At 40.4% G+C, this 19437-nt stretch overlaps 1 protein-coding gene across 7 annotated transcripts in view; it reads left to right on the top strand.

Annotated features, from left to right (window-relative positions):
• PDE4D (phosphodiesterase 4D) overlaps window positions 1-19437 on the top strand; it is a 745734-nt gene that overhangs the window by 609197 nt on the left and 117100 nt on the right. The window contains exon 6 of one of the 7 annotated variants that reach the window (XM_064596147.1): window positions 1602-11296. The exons of the other annotated variants lie outside the window; for them this stretch is intronic. Coding sequence (XP_064452217.1) covers window positions 1602-1672 — 71 coding nt within the window. The 3' untranslated portion in view covers window positions 1673-11296. Of the gene's footprint in view, window positions 1-1601; window positions 11297-19437 lie in introns of those variants that run through there. 7 annotated transcript variants of the gene reach the window in all.

Below are 19437 nucleotides of genomic sequence, written 5' to 3'. Positions count from 1 at the left end.
ACCCCATATGTAAGAAATATTTTAAAAGAAAGATGACATCTTTTGAAAAACAACGTCTTAGTTAGTGATCGAGGTTTATGTAAATGGCCATTCCTACATTAGGCCAGTTGCACAGTAGGAGATATCTAGGGGGATAGTTATAACTCCAAGGACCTATCCAAAAGTGAGATCCTAAGTAGCTTTCTATTATCACCTTAAGAAACTACAGAGAGTTCCCTGGAGGACAAGTCCATATTTTCTAGTTCTAGGATCATGCTTGCACAGTCCTAGATTGGAAAGAGGCAAATTGAAACAAATTGGAAATATGTAGGAACTATACCCTGTGAGACCACAGAAAAGCCAGGAGAAAAGATGAGGTTGCAGGTAGGAACCCGAGCTACTCCTCTCGGATTTAAATGGAGCACTGGACAACCCAGAGGAGGAAACATTGAAGTCCTGTGTGACACCAAGAAACGTGTGTAGATCATCACAGCATACAGGTAGAGGTCCTTTGTTCTCCTTCCTTTAAAGACTACCAACTTTGCAAGCTACATTTTGGAAACACATGGACTTTTTGATAGAGCTGAAATCCTTGAGGCGTCGGCATTATATATGGGTTCAAGGTGCCAGCTCTGGAACCATGCTCCTCTGAATCCCAGCTCTGACATTACTGCTTGTGAGACCTTGTGCCTAACCTCAGTGTTCATAGCAGTAAAGAAGGGATAAGAGTACGGCCTCCCTTCGTGTGAAGATTGAGATAATCCACATTGTGCTTGGCACAATGCCTAGTATGTGGGCAGCATTGGACAAAAGTCAGCTGCTGTTGTGCTACATAGCTGCTGTAGTTAGTTACTACCCTTCTAGAAATTTTAAATGAAAAATGGTGTTCAGGGAAGGAAAAGGGAATTATCTAGGAATATTGCCTGGGGAAGGACTGTTCGCCATCCAGACAGGTGCTTACAGAGTAGTATTTTCCTTGGTGAATTAACTGTACTCCAGGCTCTGCCCCTCTGCCGTGCAGTCTTAGAAGGATGATCTTGTCCCGGTACTTGACTACGCTGACTCCCATTCTCAAAGTTCACAAGAGCCTTAAAGCCACAATATCAGTTCATTGCTTAAAAGCTACAAAAATGTTTTGACTTTGGGGCGCCTGGGTGGCTCAGATGGTTAAGCGTCTGCCTTCGGCTCAGGTCATGATCCCAGCGTCCTGGGATCGAGTCCAGCATCGGGCTCCCTGCTCCTTGGGAGCCTGCTTCTCCCTCTGCCTCTCTCTCTCTCTCTCTGTCTCTCATGAATAAATAAATAAAATCTTTAAAAAAAAAATGTTTTGACTTTGCCAGTGTACACATTCTCCCTCTGTAGGTAAGTTCAGAAAGCCAAATTATGACATAGCATGGATTTAGAATAGACAGAGTTACATGCGATCACAATGTTTACTGTCTCCTGCTTTTGAGGACCTAAGATGTTGGCATGAGCAGTAGGACTAGGCTTTGCAGTAGGACAGGCCCCCTCCCTGGGCCCACAGAGGCACTTCCCTTCCTCGTGGGCAGCACATGTGTCCTTTTTCTCAGAGTGACTTGCTACCACCCTCCCTTTAATGGGCACATTCTTTCACATTCCAGATGTGTTAACACCCTCAACCACTTACCGTGAGGGTCCACCTTGGGAGTCTCTGGGAGATGATTTTGCATAACTCTGGATCAGTCTCTTAATTTGATCCTGAGATGTGGTAGACAATTTTGCTTTGTTCAATTCTGGGCTCAAAGAGGAATATTTCAATGTTGTCTGCTTGACTCATCTCTCCCAAGAAGACCCAAGAAGCCAAGAATTGCTGGAAAGTGTTAAGTACAAGCTGGGCCCAACAGGCTAAAGTCATATACCAGCCTCTACAACCACCTTTTGGACTGGATGAAGCAGGAGCCCAACCTGGGCCCCACTTAGTTTTCTCAGCAGCTTCCTGCTGTCCTCCTCCGCCAGCCTTGGCCGGCCAGAAAGTCGGGAAATGCTGTCTGAAGACTGACCTCTATTGCTTCAGACTTGCCCTAACTTGGCATCCATGAGCAGATCCACCTCAATGCTCCAGATTCGGTGATGTCTCTTTATCATGGTTTCTCAGCATGTATTAAAAATGAAATTAAGTCTGGGCGCCTGGGTGGCTCAGTTGGTTAAGCGACTGCCTTCGGCTCAGGTCATGATCCTGGAGTCCCTGGATCGAGTCCCGCATCGAGCTCCCTGCTTGGCAGGAAGTCTGCTTCTCCCTCTGACCCTCCTCCCTCTCATGCTCTCTGTCTCTCATTCTCTCTGTCTCAAATAAATAAATAAAATCTTTAAAAAAAAAAAATGAAATTAAGTCATACTTTGTTGTTTTTACTGTTTAATGACTATTTTGCACATGAAAGAAGGAGTTGTGTTTGTCTTTTTACTATTGTACCCAAGAGATTAAAATACTGTATGTCACATATAAGGGTTTAATGAATATTCACTGGATGTTAATGCCCCTAGGACAGTGTTTTCACTTGTTTAAATTTTTATTTATTTTAACTTATTTTTTATTGGAGTATAGTTGACACACAATGGTACATTATTTCAGGAATACAACATAGTGGCTCAACAAGTTTATGCATTATGCTGTGTTCAGAAGTATAACTGCCATCCATCCCCATATATCCCTTTTATAGTATCATTGACTATATTCCTTATTCTGTGCCCTTCATTCCCATGACTTACTCATTCTCTAACTAGAAGCCAGTACCTCCCACTTTGCTTCACCCATTTTGCCCACACTACCACCCCCTTCCCCTCTGGTAGCCATCAGTTCATTCTCTGTATTTATAGATCTGATTCTGCTTTTTATTTGTTTATTCATTTGGGTTTTTTTTTTTTTTTTTTAGATTCCACTTTTGAGTAAAATCATATGGTATTTGTCTTTTTCGGTCTGACTTACCTCACTAAGCAAAATACCCTCTAGGTCTGTCCATGTTGTCTCAGATGGCATGATCCCATCCTTTTATGGCTGCATAATATTCCATTGTGTATATATACCACATCTTCCTTTTCCGTTTTTGTCTACTGATGGACATTGAGGTTGCTTCCATAGTTTGGTATTGTAAATAATGCTACAGTAAGCATAGGGGTGCATATATCATTTCTAATTAGTTTTTTTTTTTTTCATTTTCTTTGGGTAAATACCCAATAATAGAATTATTGGATCATATGGTATTTCTGTTTTTATTTTTTTGAGGAACCTCCATGTTGTTTTCCACAGTGGTTGCACCGATTTACATTCCCACCACAATGCAAAAGGGTTCCCTTTGCTCCACATCCTTGGCAACGCTTATTTCTTGTCTTTTTGATTCTAGCCACTCTGACAGGTATAGGGTGAAATCTCATTGTAGTTTTGATTTGCATTTCCCTGATGATGAGTGATGTTGAACATCTTTTCATTTGTCTCTTGGCCATCTATATGTTTTCTTTGGAAAAAATGTCTATTCGGATCCCCTTCCCATTTTTTAATTGGAATTTTTTTTTGGTGTTAAGATGTATGAGTTTATATGTTTTGGATATTAACCCCTTATAGGATATATCCTTTGCAAATATCTCCTCCCATTCTGTAGGTTGCCTTTTAGTCTTGCTGGTGGTTTCCTTTGATGTGCAAAAGTTTGTTGTTGTTGTTTTTTAATTTTGATGCAGTCCTAATTAGGACTTGTTTATTTTTGCTTTTGTTTCTCTTTGCTTAGGAGACATATATAGGAAAATGTTGCTATGGCCCATGTCAAGCTTGTGTTCTCTTCTGGGACCTTTAATGGTTTCAGGTCTCACATTTTGTTCTTTAATCCATTTTGAGTTTAGTTTTGTGTATGGTGTTCAAAGGTGGTCCGGTTTCATTTTTTTACAGGTAGCAGGACAGTGTTTTTAAAACCAAAGGTATCAACCTTCTCATGCATTATGAAACCAATTCAGTGGGTTACAACAAGAAGTAAGAAAAGAAGAAATTGAATAAAATAGAAAAAATGACCATGCATCATGCATAAGGAATTATTTCATGTAAATTCGTTTCAGGATAAATATGTCTGTGTAATAAAACACAACCCACACACATGCACACATACAGGCATGCTTGTGCACAAAGGTACACACTCTTTGTAATCCAAGGCGCTCTTACTAAGGAGGGGCAAAAGGAGGGGTGATGCAGGCAGTGTTGATTTGTAAAAAGAAAAAAAAATAGTAGAATTTTATATACTAAACTCCAGCAATAAGGTTTAAAACAAATCTTGACTAGTGTGTGTCAAAGGACAGGGCTACATCTGAATCTCCAGGTGGCTATATGAGTTTAATATTTATCAAAAGAAGGCACTGATTTAAAATAGTAATAAACACTCTGTTTCAGTTTTATATTACTGTATAACAGACTATTCCAAAAATTGATGTCTAAAAAGCGACTATTCTACTCTGCAGTCCGCACTGGGCTCAGCTAGGCAGTTCTGCTCATCTTACTGTGGCTCTAAATGTGACTGCATTCCCTTGGTGGGTTGACTGGAGGCTAGGGGTTCAGCTAGGATGACCCTACCTTCTGGCCACTTCCTGCAGGCTCACAGCTTTTCTGTCTCTCCATGTGATCTCTCCTACAAGGTGGTGAGAATTCCTTACCTGGCAGCTCAGAACTCCCAGAACACAAAAGCCAGGCCATCTTAATGCAGAAGCCCAGAACTGGCATACAACCAGTTTTGCCAAATAAAGCAAGTCCCAGGTGCAGCCCAGGTTCAAGGAAAAGAGACTATACAAGTTGTATTATTGTAACAAATGTAATAGAATATCATACTCTTTTTGGTCCAAAATGTACATTTCCCCTCATCCCACCTCTGCAAATGCTTTGCCAATATGAGCCCTTTTTTTTTTTTTTTTTGGTCAACTGTCCTTCATTTGTTTCTCCATCTATTGAAATGCTACTCATCTTTCTAGGTCCAGCTCAAAGCTACTTCTGTGACTCTTTTCTTGATGCCCCCTGCCCCATTATCTCATGCTCGAAGCAGTCACCCTTTTATTAGTACTCTCAGTACTCAGTACTCACACAGCTTTATGGCTACATTTCGTATCATGCCTTGGCATATAGTTGTACACACACAAACACACACACGTATAGCTTCCTTTCTAGATTCTAAGCTGCTTATCTAGATTAGGTGATCACTAAGTCTTGAAAAAAATAAACTGGTTCTTATGCCTCTTAAATGACAACTCTAAATATAATTTTTCACTAGTATAAAGAGATAGGTGGTGAGATACTCAAAACTATTGGGGGAAAAAAGCACACTACATGGAGCACCAGCATAAAACAATTGCACTTTATATCTTTAGAAACCCCTTTTCTATATAGTAATTTTTATATCTAGAACTTTGTCTTGTGTTTTTTTTCCCCAGTTTATATTTAACTTCTTTATGTGGTGATTTCCTCCTACCTAACATGAAGAAGCTTAATGTCTTAGCTTAGAAAAATACACATTTCAACCAGCTTATATTTTATGGAAATGTTTGAGGAACCAATAGCCTTTTTACAATAGTATCATCAGTCAAATACAAAGGCAGGTCTGAAGTTGCCCTATCACTCTTAGAACTCTGGATTTCCCCCTGCACCCATTTTGTACACTGATAGCCTTAAATTGTGATCTGTGGCCCCGAGGTGGTTCATGCTTTTCGGAAGAAAGTTCTGTGAGCCTTCGGAAATTGCGGGCAGAAATGTGTGTCCATGTTCACATCTACATTTTTCCAGGGAGACAGTCCAGTAAGCTCATCAGATTTTTAAAGTTTAAGAACCCCAAATATATTGATTTTAAATCTGCCTGCCCTCTTAGAATCCCTCTCTTCTGAATCAAAAAATACGATTCTTTTTCAATTGCATGTGTAACCTGTTCCTCCCAGAGAAATTGGACATTTATATAAACCCTTCAATCTTTCATCTTTGCATTTTACTTCTGGGTAACTCTGATGTTATGTTATAACCCTCCTGCTGGAGATTGCTTATCATGCCTCTGGCAACTTCACCAGTGTGGGCTTTCTTAATTTGGTGGACTTGCTACTCCCATTGTGATCCCTAGACCAACAGCATGAACATCACCTGAGCACTTGTTAGAGCTGCAGAACCTCAGCACTCAGAAATGCAGCCCTCCTCAATCAGAATCTGCATTTTAACGAGGTTGCTAGGAGGTGGCTGAACATATTAAAATATTAGAAGCCTAGTGCATGTAATAGCTCACGTCCTGTTTCTTCAGTCTTTCAGGATCTGTGTTTTTAAATTCTCTATAACATTAACAATTATCATTGTATTTCTATTTTAATATCACCTACCAGTTTTGATGAAATCTCGAATTAACTTCAAGATTTGCAGGAGGCAAGGGATGGGGGAGTGGATCAACTAATCAGTCTGATTATTAAATAACCTACCATTCAGGGCATAGGTGTAGTTTCTGTGACCCCCAACAGAATCCTAGGGTACCTACAGCTCGACTCTGGGTTTTAGTGTCTATGTTTTTCCACCAGGTTTAAAAACATTTAGAGAAAGAGGCTGGAAAGTCAATTATTTTAAGATGAATGCTATAAATGAGGTGACTTTACCAAAAATTGAAAATGCAATCATTATGCTGAATTACATTGAAAAAATTCAGTTTACACTCGGAAAAATTTCTGAAAGCAGAATTTTGCTGCCCATTTTTTCATCCTGGATCCAGCAGTGCTAAGTTAAGCATACATCTTTTCTGCTATACAGTATGTGTATCAAACTATCTTTTTCTCCAATTTGACTTTCATCCCTAAGAGTTTAAGGAATTTATGGCTTGGTGCATTTGATGTGGCACAGTTCCACATGTGAGGGATGGTGATTTGGATAGCACGACAGAAGTACATGCCAAGAATAATTGGCTTCTGTCTTGCGGAACAGCTCAAATACTATGTGTATCACAGCATGTAATTTGGGTGTACAAGATGCCTGTAGTTCAAAGTGCTTTACTCCGCTGCAGGGGCAAGCTGAGCTTCCTGCTGGCCGGCTCCTTGTGTGTGCATTAAACAGCCCGGGTACAGTTGGAAAGAAAGCACCCATGTAGTAAGTGCATTCTCATAGTCCTTCAAATGGCATAGACATTAGCTCCAGGATTCTTTTTGTCCCTCTGCCCCTTCCTCTTTTCCTTCCTTCTTCCCCTCCTTCCTTCTTTTTTCCCTTCTACTGAGGATAATGCAAATCAAGTCTGTTTCTGCTTACTTTGACTCTTTGTCAGCTTTTTCAAGCAGTGTTTCCTTGCTATTAATAAGAATTGCCTAAGGCTCTAATACAACATGCAGAGTCCCAGGCTATTCACTTCAGAATCTGATTCAGTCAGCTTGGAAAGGAATAGAGAAGCCGTTTTTAACTAGCAGCCCAAGTGATTCTTATAATTAGGCTAGTTTGAGAACCGCTACAGTTCTTTTTTTTTTTTTTTTAATTTTATTATGTTATGTTAGTCACCATACAATACATCATTGGTTTTTGATGTAGTGATCCACGACCCATTGTTTTCGTATAACACCCAGTGCTCCATGCAGTATGTGCCCTCCTTAATACCCATCACCGGGCTAACCAATCCCCCTTCCCCCCTCCCCTCTAAAACCCTGTTTGTTTCTCAGAGTCCATAGTCTCTCATAGTTCATCTCTCCCTCCAATTCCTTCCCCCCTCATTTTTCCCTTCCTTCTCCTAATGTCCTCCATGCTATTCCTTATGTTCCACAAATAAGTGAAACAATATGATAATTGACTTTCTCTGCTTGACTTATTTCACTTAGCATAATCTCCTCCAGTCCCATCCATGTTGATGTAAAAGTTGGGTATTCATCCTTTCTGATGGCTGAGTAATATTCCATTGTATATATGGACCACATCTTCTTTATCCATTCATCTGTTGAAGGGCATCTCGGCTCTTTCCACAGTTTGGCTATTGCGGACATTGCCACTATGAACACTGGGGTGCATATGGCCCTTCTTTTCACTACATCTGTGTCTTTGGGGTAAATACCCAGGAGTGCGATTGCTGAGTCATAGGGTAGCTCTATTTTTAAGTTTTTGAGGAACCTCCACACTGTTTTCCAAAGTGGCTGTACCAACTTGCATTCCCACCAACAGTGTAAGTGGGTTCCCCTTTCTCCACAACCTCTCCAACATTTGTTGTTTCTTTCCCTGTCCATTTTTGTCATTCTAACTGGTGTACGGTGGTATCTCAATGTGGTTTTGATTTGGATTTCCCTGATGGCTAATGATGATGAACATTTTTTCATGTGTCTGTAGCCATTTGTATGTCTTCTTCAGAGAAGTGTCTTTTCATATCTTCTGCCCACTTTTTGACTTGATTATTTGTTTTTTGGGTGTTGAGTTTGAGAAGTTCTTTATAGATCTTGGATACCAGCCCTTTATCTGTAGTGTCATTTGCAAATATCTTCTCCCATTCTGTGGGTTGCCTCTTTGTTTTGTTGACTGTTTCCTTTGCTGTGCAGAAGCTTTTTATCTTGATAGTCCCAAAAGTTCATTTTGCTTTTGTTTCACCTGCTTTTGGAGATGTATCTTGAAAGAAGTTGCTGTGGGCGATGTCAAAGAGGTTACTGTCCATGTTCTCCTCTAGGACTTTGATGGATTCCTGTCTCACATTGAGGTCTTTCATCCACTTTGAGTTTCTCTTTGTGAATGGTGTTAGAGAATGGTCGAGTTTCACTCTTCTGCATGTGGCTGTCCAATTTTCCCAGCACCATTTATTGAAGAGACTGTCTTTTTTCCATTGCATGTTTTTTCCTGCTTTGTCAAAGATTATTTGACCATAGAGTTGAGGGTCCATATCTGGGTTCTCTATTCTGTTCCATTGGTCTATATGTCTGAGAACCACTACAATTCTCACAAGTAGAGGCTGTGAGTGAGTTGCACCCTGGTTATCAACAGTAGCTGGGTGACTTTGGGTAAATTATCTGAACTTTTGAAGCCCTTAGTTTCAATGTGTAAAAGAGGGATAATACTAACCCATAGTATTGCTGTAGAGGACAATGTATATAAAGCATCCAGGATAGTGCATGGTTCATAGTTTACAGTCAGTAGACATCAGTTCCTTTATCTCATTGCAATGTAGTGTTTTCCAGGAGTCCATTTTGAATTTTTTTCCCAAATGTTTATCTGTGTTGTGTATAATTTCGAAAGTAAAATGCAGGTAACCAAACACATCCAATTTTAATTCAACAGACATTTTGTGAGTCTTTGGTATGTCAGGAAGTTGAACATACATTATCTAATTTAATCACCGCAGTAAACTCTATGTGTGGTGGATGTAATCATTACCATACAACATCCATAAACTGAGGCTCGGGGATAATTCTACATTCAGTAAAGTGGCAGATCCAAATCTAGGCTTTAGAGGCCCAGTCCAGTACCCTTTCTATTCTACCACAACAGTGTTTGCCCTCATCATTGCGTCTGTTTTTAAGAATGTCTAACCTGTAGGGGCACCCAGGTGGCTCAGTCAGTTAAGCGGCTGACTCTCGGTTTCGGCTCAGGTCGTGATCTCAGGGTTGTGCGATTGAGCCCTGCATCGGGCTCCGTGCTCAGTGGGGAGTCTGCTTAAGATTCTCTCTTTCCCTCTCCCTCTGCCCCTGACTCCCTCCTCCCTCTCTATGAAATAAATAAATAAATCTTTAAAGAAAAAAAAGAATAACCCATACACCCCTGCCCACATGTATATACCAATAGCTATAAAGGTACAAAATCAAGTTGAGTTAATTTTCTGAGTAATGTATTTTATTCAAATCATCTCAATTAATCATCCCATGAAAAGTATTTGTATAAATCAGTTGTCCTCAAACTCAAATGCATCAGGGGTCAGGCAGGTAATAGAAAAGGACAAGCCAGCCAGCTATAAGGCAATAAGAAGTTGTAGGGACAATGGCAAGCTGGAGGGAACAGTCCATCTAAAGTAAGCAGTTTCTGCTTAGTTCCAGGCCCTTGTTAAAGTGCCAGGATGTGGGTTCTCTGTTGTCAAATCTTTAGCTTTTTTAAGACAGGAAGAAATCCAAAATTTTATGTGAAATTTCCCAATTTTTAAACAATGTGTGTGGGCCAGACCACATCCGTGGACCACATCTGGCCAGAAGACTCCCAGCTAGTTTGCAGCCTTGACCTAACTGTCCTTAATTCTGTGTTTCTCTTGACCTAGTAAAAAAAAAATCCATTTAAATGGCTTGTGTATAGTGGACACTTCTAGGCAGTTCTTCACAGTATATGCAAATTTCAGAGACTGACCTTTCTTTTTCCAGGTGCAGAAATTTGATTTTCTCAGAACCTAGTTAGACCAGGTACTGTGACTGATACTCAGAACTCAAGAATTTAATGTGACAGCAAGATCACTAATTAAGTAATTTACAGTGAGAAATGCATTGTCAAGTAGACAGGATACCATATTGGCCTGCTCAGTTCATTCTTTCCTAGCCCCTGGGAAGTAAACTCCTAATCAGAAGCTGCTTTTGTGAATATTGAGTCAGAACCCGGGAACTGAGGGACTTTAAAGAAGTGTTTCCCTTGGATGTGAGGGCGATCTGGCTGCGACATCTGTCACCCCATTGATCGCCAGGGTTGATTTGGCTGATCTGGCTGGCTAGGCGGGTGTCCCCTTCCTCCCTCACCGCTCCATGTGCGTCCCTCCCGAAGCTGCGCGCTCGGTTGAAGAGGACAACCTTCCCCGATAGAGGAGGACCATTCTTCAGTCAAGGATATACAAGTAGCTGCGCTCCCCTGCTAGAACCTCCAAACAAGCTCTCAAGAAGTGTTTCCCTGTGTCAGATCCTAGAATCTTCCTCTCCTTATGGTAGCCTTGCCACTGGGTTGAAATATTAGGACCCAGATATGCCAAATAATGCTGGCCAGGTGTCTCTGCTACTGGAGGTGTGCTTCTCAAACTCATGGTGAGATTTTGTTAAAACTCAGATTTCAGGGCCCTATACCCCAGGGATTCTGATTCAGTACTTCTGGGGTGGGACCTGAGAATTTTGTGTTTCTAACAACTTCTCAAGTGATGCTGATGCGCATGGACTGCTTGATGGGGAACCCTCTTTGAGAACCACCTTGCTCCAGCTTGTCTTCACCTGCCACTGTTAGTGTCTCTGCTTTAACAGGCTAATGTAGGATCAGGAACTAGAACCTGGATGTGTGGACAATTTTTAGGTTGTCCGTGTTTACATTTTTAAAGCATTTTATTTAATTAAAAATATTTGACTAATTACTTCATTTTATTGAATTCAAGATGCCATTGATTGTAAGACACATGGATTTTAGAGGCGCTACAAATGTGGGAAAAGAATGTGCTTTTTTTAGAGTCATTGCAATTCAAATTGTAAAGTAAGCCTTGGTTTGGGGTATTCTCCTCTAGATTATATTATATAAAGCTGAACTGGGTGGACCCATATGAGGAAAGGATTGCTATGTATCTTTTTTAAACAAACACAAGCTGAATGGTAAGCCTCCCTTTTCTAGTTCTTAATGAAAGAGACACAGTGATCTATGGCTGACTTTGTCATCTAATTGAAATTTATTGTTACTCTGTCTGTCCTCTCCTACTCAAACATGACTCTGCACTGCCAGATCTTCACTATGGACTGAATCTCTTTTTGTCTTACTAGATTGTTAAGGCTATGCACCTTTTTTTTTTTTTTCACCACTGATTATCCGACTCACTGTTTCCTTGGCCTCTCAGAAAAGGACAATTATAGGACAAGGATTGTTCCACTGTCCTAATCCTACCTTACCTTTATGGTCATAAATTACTATTCCTAAGAAAAGAGGTCTTGGAAAAAATGACTGTTACATTTCACTAAGCATCTTCATGCGTATGTAAGGGGATGACTGGCGAGACAGACATTCTAAATCCATGCTCGCCATTTCTCAGTCCAGTTTTGGAAAACGTCCTAGGGGTTCATATATTTATGATTTTTTGGAAAAAAATCACTGAGGGGAGTCCCTTGATACGTAAATATAAAGCCTTGTTGGCCTCTCTTTCCCTAGAGAAAGAGTATGATGAGATCTCCCCCTTTTCATTAGAAGCTGCCCCTCCCCCTTGGTAGAGTTTGAGAGACTAGACCTAATTACCTAAGAATCTGAGGAGTCTATTGGGAGAAGAGAGTTGGAACCTCTCTCTGCTGTTGCACGTAAGGGAAGCCCGTGAGAACAGATCAGGTGGGGCCAGGTAGTTATTGACAGGAAAGAATGCTGAACAACAGGCACTAGAGGGCTTAACACATCTGGAGGCAAGGAAAAGCCCAGGTGCCTGCTCAAGGCAACAGCCTAAGGTTGTTGATTGAGGGCTGATTTTTGTCTAAATAAGCGAGATGAAATCAAAGAGCCACAATCTTGGGAGTCCAAGGTTGGGCTATCCTAGAAGCCTGGGGAGACCTGCACCAGCAGGACCCAGGACTTCACAAGACTAGTGTTCAGTGTGATACAACGTAACAACAGCAGAAGCCTTCATGCTAACTGACAATCCTCTCTCCACCTGAGGTTGAGAAGCAAGACCTTATTTTAGTCTGAATAACTCCAAGGTTCTTGGGCAGTTTGGAGTGGGGTGGGGGTTCAAGAAGGAAGAGACAGTATTTACATCTAAGCATTCTGCTATCCTCTGTGGATATAGAATCAAATGAGACAGGGCGCCTGGGTGGCTCAGTTGGTTAAGCGACTGCCTTCGGCTCAGGTCATGATCCTGGAGTCCCTGGATCGAGTCCCACATCCGGCTCCCTGCTCGGCGGGGAGTCTGCTTCTCCCTCTGACCCTCCCCCCTCTCATGTGCTCTCTCTCATTCTCTCTCTCTCAAATAAATAAATAAAATCTTTAAAAAAAAAAAAGAATCAAATGAGACAAGATCCATAATGACAAGAAGGAAGACTCTCAAGAAAATTACTCATATCTAGTTAGGGAAACTGACACTCACACATTCAGCAAACTATTGAGTATCTCCTGTGTGCCAGAACCTGGGATCCACAGTGGACTAAAATAAACATAACTCTAACCTCATGGAATCTTCCAAATCCAATAGAATAGGTGTGATCATGAAAGTACTTGCAAAGATATGCTTAAGTTTCCCTGTCTTTTAGAGCATGCTAAATATATGTAGTATAGAGTTTCACAGATAGTAGGTAATTCACTTACACCTTGGAGGCCTTTTGTAATGTCTTCATAAATGAAATTTTAAAAAGGCATTTCAGACAGAGGGGACAGCATGTGTAAAGTCACAGACACGTAAAGAAAGAGGTGACTATTCTGAGTAGCTTATAGTATGTAGGGTACAGATGGAAGGGCAAGGAATAAGACTAGGTGTGAATGCAGATTGGGGCCACCTTCTAAAAAATCTTATTTATACTTATAAACAGTGGTGTACCACCAAATATGGATAAGTGAGGCATGCCACATTCTGCAGTTTAGGTGACGTAGGTGGGACAGGTTGTGAGTGCCGCTAAGTGGAGAGGATCTGTGGAACTGCTGTAAGCAGGGAGGGAGTCTAGTTTGGGAGAATACTGAAATGTTCTAGGGGCTCCTGGGTGGCTCAGCCAGTTAAGTGTCTGCCTTCAGCTTGGGTTATGATCTCAGAGTCGTGGGATCGAGTCCCACATCAGGCTCCCTGTTCGGCAGGGAGTCTGCTTCTCCCTCTCCCTCTCTCCCCATGCTCCTGATCTCTCTCTCTCTTTCTCAAATAAATAAATAAATAAGATCTTAAAAAAAAAGAAGTGTTCTAAGCATGACATTGTGGAAGAAAATTGAGATCTTTATCACAGGCTGTGTGTTGGGGAAAATAAGATGTACACCCTGCTCTCAACAAGCTTGAGACATAAAACAGGTGAAACCTGAGAGCAGGTGCCTCACCATGTAGTTGGAAGTGCTGAAGAAAGCATACCGTACCTGCATTACCATTGTGTGCACTGTGGTTGGTAAAGAAGGCTGCTGGGAGAGGGTGAGGAAGTGAGGACCATAATCGAAGAAGAGATAAGAGGAGCAGAGCAATGTCTTAAAAAAAAAAAAAAGTAAAAGCCTTAAAACATCCAATCCTCCTGTGTATAATGGCGGATGCTATTTTGAGAACATCAATTTCAGGAGACACCATAATAATGTGTTTGTGTGTGTCCTTCAAATGCTACCACCATAAAGGACCTCGAGTTCACTCCTGAAATTCAAGTACCAGTTCTTGCTCTTGAATGTGGAACATTCTGCTGCCCTGCAAACTATAACTCACACCGTCACGTTATCCGGCCTCTCTCTCATTTTCTTGGTAATTTAGTGGCCATATAAACTTGTATATGACTTGTGGTAAATATGGTGATTCTCACTTTATAACCAAAGAGGGTGGGTTTTACAGTTTGTGAGCACTTATGACCGTAAAGCCTGAAGTATGAGTCACGGGGTCTTACCCAGGTAGTAAGATGTGTTACTGTTCAGTTGGTTAGCTGAATATCCTGGGCTAACCTCGCTAAAGTTTGCTTTGTTGGCAAAACCCTGGATCTTTACTGATAGATTCACGGTCTGAATTTTGCTTCTCATTCTTGGCTGATTCTATAGTTTGGGGAAAACATTGTACTCTTTCTGCTCTTTTACGAGGCTCTTTTACCCTCACCACTCTTCCTACAGCATGGACTTGTGAATGTTCATGTGCTGCCTGGAGCATCTGTGGCCATCCAGCAACTTGCATGGCCTTGAGAATGAAAGGCATGTGGGAAGGATGGTGGAGCAGAAAGATGATAGGAGCCCAGGTCTCCGGTGAAAACGGTGTCATCGTTCCAGCCTTGGCCTATCACTGAATTATCTTAACATGAGACAAAAGGGGCACCAGGGTGGCTCAGTCAGTTAAGTGTCCGACTCTGGGTTTCAGACCCAGGTCATGATTTCATAGGTCTTGAGATGGAGCCCAGATTTGGTTTCCCCGCTCAGCAGGGAGGCTGCTTGAAGATTTTCTCCCTCTATCCCTCCCCCCATGTGTACTCATGCGTGCGCTCTCTCTCTCAAACAAATAAATCTTAAAAAAAATGAAACAAAAAGGAATCACTCTCTTACTGAAGCCACTACTAGCTGCCTAAGTCAATTTCTAACTCATACATTAGCATCACATTTATCTTTACATAATTTTCCATCATTCGGTTCTGTCTTTACAATACTGGAGGCAATAGCTTACTAACGAACTTGGGGGTCTTCGTGGTGCAATTAGAGATTCAACATAATTTGCCAAATTTCTAAATTTCTAAAATTAATTAATTATTAGATTTATGAAAAAACAGCCATGATATGTGAACAATGGCCACTGTGTTTGGTAGAAGTTGGGAGGAGGAAAATCGAGGGAAGTTTATGAATCAAGGAAACCACAGAATTTTTAAAATATTGTAAGTTGTTGGGGTTGGGGGAGCTAAAAGCACTTTGATCTTAGTCTGAAGCAAGTTCACGTTTTATAGTAGGATGGAAACCTCTATTTCTCAGTACACCTGTGCTTTGATCTCCTTGTCTGTTATTGCAACGTGATTATGAGGATTACTGGGTCATTCTCAGCCAAAGCTGTTTTTGTGATTTAATTTTCTGGGAGAGGAAGGGGATCATTAAAGGATATCATTAAAAGGAGAGCCACGAGGCTTGTAATTGACCTTCCTTGAAAGTAGTCCCATCTGGAAGATTTTATCGGTAAACATTTATCAGTGTATTTGGCTTTTAAGCAGATTCTTCTCGTCTTGTCTTTAAAGAAAACAGACAAAAGCTAAAAAGGAACCACATGAGTGCTCATGGGTGGCTTTTGTGCGTGCTCAATGGAAAGACAAATTATATTTAAGGAGAAAAGTTATCTTCTAACATAATTATATGATTGTTTTTTCAGTTTTGCTTCAGTGATTCTCTTTTTCAGATTGTAATTTGCAGGTTATGATGTTCTTCAGTGATTATGCTTTGCTGTGATTTGCTTGCATGTGTGTTTTGAGTGGAACTGGTAGGAGAGATGGGATGTTTGTGAAATCCAGTGAGCAGGGGCCTCGAAAATCTCTTACAGCTCTGTGGGTGTGTTGAGCACAGCACTAGTCTGAAACTTCAGATTGTACTTTTCTAAAGTGCAGGAACTATTTTTAGGAAGACAAACGTTGTTGTGGTTTAAATAAAAGTACTAACGTGACGCATTACCAGTCAAAATACATAACTCAAGCGGTCTTGTAAAGTTGTGTTTTTTGGCTGTCAGAAGAACTGCTTCATTTTTCACATATCTGGATGTTTTCCTGTTTGGTTGGTTTTGCATGTTGACTTACAAGTGTCAGTTATCACAGTGCTTGTCCTATGCCCGTTCCATAGTTAGTTTCTGCAAGAGAAAATTCCTTTTTTTAAAATCTGTTTTTAAGTTTTATCTGACAGTTACGCAAATATTTCTCCAAATTGACAGGCCGCTTTGTTTCTTCCATTCCCTTGAGAATATTCCTCAGTCAGTTTAGCAAGCAAAATTTGACCTTGTGGAGTATAATAGTGAAGAGTATCACACACCCTTGAACAGTTGTTACACACTCATTTTCACACTCGGCAGAATGTCCTCCTGGATGCTTTTCTCCCACGGGTAGCAGGTGGATGGCTTCATACCACCACTTAACGGGGTTCCCTCAGGTTTTAAGCAGACTATGGGGTACCATTTGCATTAGAACTCTTTATGAGGATTTTCTCTCTCCATTTTGGGCTTTATTCTCAGTTTCCATATACATAGGCACAGCGCCCATGTCAGAATCCTAGAGCTCTATCTTTCCAGGTTTTATGTTCAACAGAAAAAAAGAGCATCTCTCTCTAGTAGCTCCCCTATAATTAAAGATGGTAGACCCTACCCTGAACCAATCACAGTGGTCCCACCTAACATTAAGGAGTTTCTTCAAAGAAAATCAGGATATTGTTTTCAAAAGAAAGGAGAACTGAATGCTGGTCATCCATAACAACCAGCTGTTCACTAGAGATGCAGTCCTATTTCTTGATGAGATGGCAACTTCTCGTGGATATCAGCTCATGACAGATGGATCAGAGCTAACGAGTGGATTCTGAAGTCTTATTGCCCATTTGAACTCGTTGCCAGTTCTGTCTCTTCACAGCTCAAGAGGACTACCCAGGAAAGCAGGGCTAAACACAAATCACATTTCACTAATTATTGGATTAACTGTCACTAGGGCCCACGTTTATTCACAACTTAGCTCCTCGTCCTCACTTTCTCCATCCTTCTCATTCATCAGTTCCTCCTCAGGTGCCACTGCCATAAGTCCCATCTCCATCTTGAAGGAGAACGCTTGATTTTTTTCCCTTGGTTTCCTCCACAGTAACCACCACAGTGCTTGGTGCGTGGTACACAGTTAAGTAATATTTGTGACATGAGTAGAGGACATTTGAGGGAAATACGAAGCTATGTACCCTTAGCAGGAATGAGTTGAGAACCCCAGAAATAGCCTGTTCAACAGCTTTGTTTGAATTCTCATTCATCTTCAGCTTCTGGAAACTCTTCTTATTTTAAGGAGTTTATTTATAATTATTTCAGATTTATTAATCTAGTATCAGTCTTAGGCAATTATAAAATTGTCTTGGGGAATGAGAAGGAGAAAAACTGGGAATATTATAAACAGTTCAGCGTATTGTTTAAGTAGTGAAGAAAATTCTGTCTTCATTTTTTCTTTTTACTGGTAGTCAGCGTGAGGCCTGGAGAACTCAAGAGCAGACTGGAAGTGGTATCAGGAGAAAGCAGTCATCCAAGTCTTCTACTAATCAGGTAGCCAGAAATAATGAGAGGGTGCAATAGAAACGTTCAAAGAAAGGTTTCTTGGCACACATTGCTATTTAATTATCTTATTTCTGGAAGAACTATAGCTCCACTGTTAGCTACGTTTATCCTTTAGCCATTTAATATAGTAATATCGCCAGTGTAAGTAGGAGAAGGAATCAATTACTGTGATAAGCTGGATCCTTTGTAAGAGAATACTAGAATACTAAGAAGGATTTTTGGGTTTTGTCTTAGTTTATTTTGTTGTTGTTGCTCCATTCCTTTGAGGTAAGAAATTAGCATCTAAAAACACCACCTCATGGGATTGTTAATAAAATTGTCCATGGTAATTTAATAAGCATAAAAACAAAAAATATTGTTCTGCTTTGTCATGCAAGATGGTTAAATCATTAATTAAAGGCAAAGAGTCATTCTTAGTTATTTTTTTAGTAGCTCGCAAAATTTGGTGGCAATATACAAAGCCTAAGCAAAACTGACTTCCAAATTAGTATTTGGCTTTTATTTCTTACGGCATATTATCTACTGACCCATCTATTCAGAAGTATCAGCTGTATGAAAAGGAAGTCCACTTCTTCCGAAGCACAAAGGCTGGTACGCTTTGTAAATTTGCTCGACCTCTTGATACCCTGTCTTGGTGGTGTTAGCAAAAAAGCAATGTTTTTCGCAGGGTGTTCATAGTCACAGGTGTTAGCAAAAAAGCAATGTTTTTCTCAGGGTGTTCATAGTATCCGGGTAGTGCTGAGGGTGCTCCTTTTTCTTTCTTGTGTCTCTAACATTGAGTTTCAAAGTTGAAGATAAAACCCAACTGTGAGGTCTCCTTTTCAGGAACCAACCCTGTATGTCACTTAGATTCCCCCTGCTCTGCATTTAAACCCTCAGTCATCTCAAGCATGGATTAACTACAGTTGAATTCTAGATTACAAATGTATTTTCTCATATTTTGCAGGGATCATTCCATCGTTTTCTACCATGGATGACATCCTGATATCTGTTCAAAACCTATTTTTCTTGGCAAAAAATTTTTATGAGCTTCTCTTCATCACCAATATTTCTGTATTTCATGGTCAGTCATCCTGGTCTGGGTCTTCATCCATTGTCCTGGACACACACTAGATCTTTTCACTCTAGACATATGGGTCCTTTAATTCTGGAATTTCTGCTTTTATTAGTTCATCAATAATTTTACTTTCTCCATTTTCTCTATCCTCTCTTCCTGGGATTCCTCATCATTGAGTGTCAGATCTCCTAGATCAGATCCCTTAATTTCCTCATTTTTTTTCTTCCCATTTTTTACCTCCTTGGTGTTTTGTTCTGGCTTCTGGAAGATTTCTTCAAATTTATCTTCCAGCCTTTTGGTTAAAATTTTATTTTGGTCCTATTTTTTTTTTTTTTTTTGAGATTTCAATACTCTCTTGTTCTTTGATGATTCCTTTTTAATAGCATCTATTCTTACATCAGGAATACATTATCTTTCCAATGGCACAAATGATAGCTCTTCAGAGGTTTTTCACTATCTGTTTCTTGTGGATATCTATATTCAGTTGATGTGGTATGCTTATTTTAGTCTCTTTTCTTCATTCTGGAGAATTTCCTCGTGGTTGTCCATTCTTATTTTTTTTTTGTTTTTAAAGATTTTATTTATTTATTTGACAGAGAAAGAGAGCAT

The sequence above is a fragment of the Mirounga angustirostris genome, unplaced genomic scaffold (genome assembly GCF_029215605.1).
Source record: "Mirounga angustirostris isolate CCGP_5_RB_7025 unplaced genomic scaffold, mMirAng1.0.hap1 SCAF_7, whole genome shotgun sequence".
In the NCBI taxonomy this organism is placed as follows: Eukaryota; Metazoa; Chordata; class Mammalia; order Carnivora; family Phocidae; genus Mirounga; species Mirounga angustirostris.
This window is presented reverse-complemented; position numbering and strand designations above follow the sequence as displayed.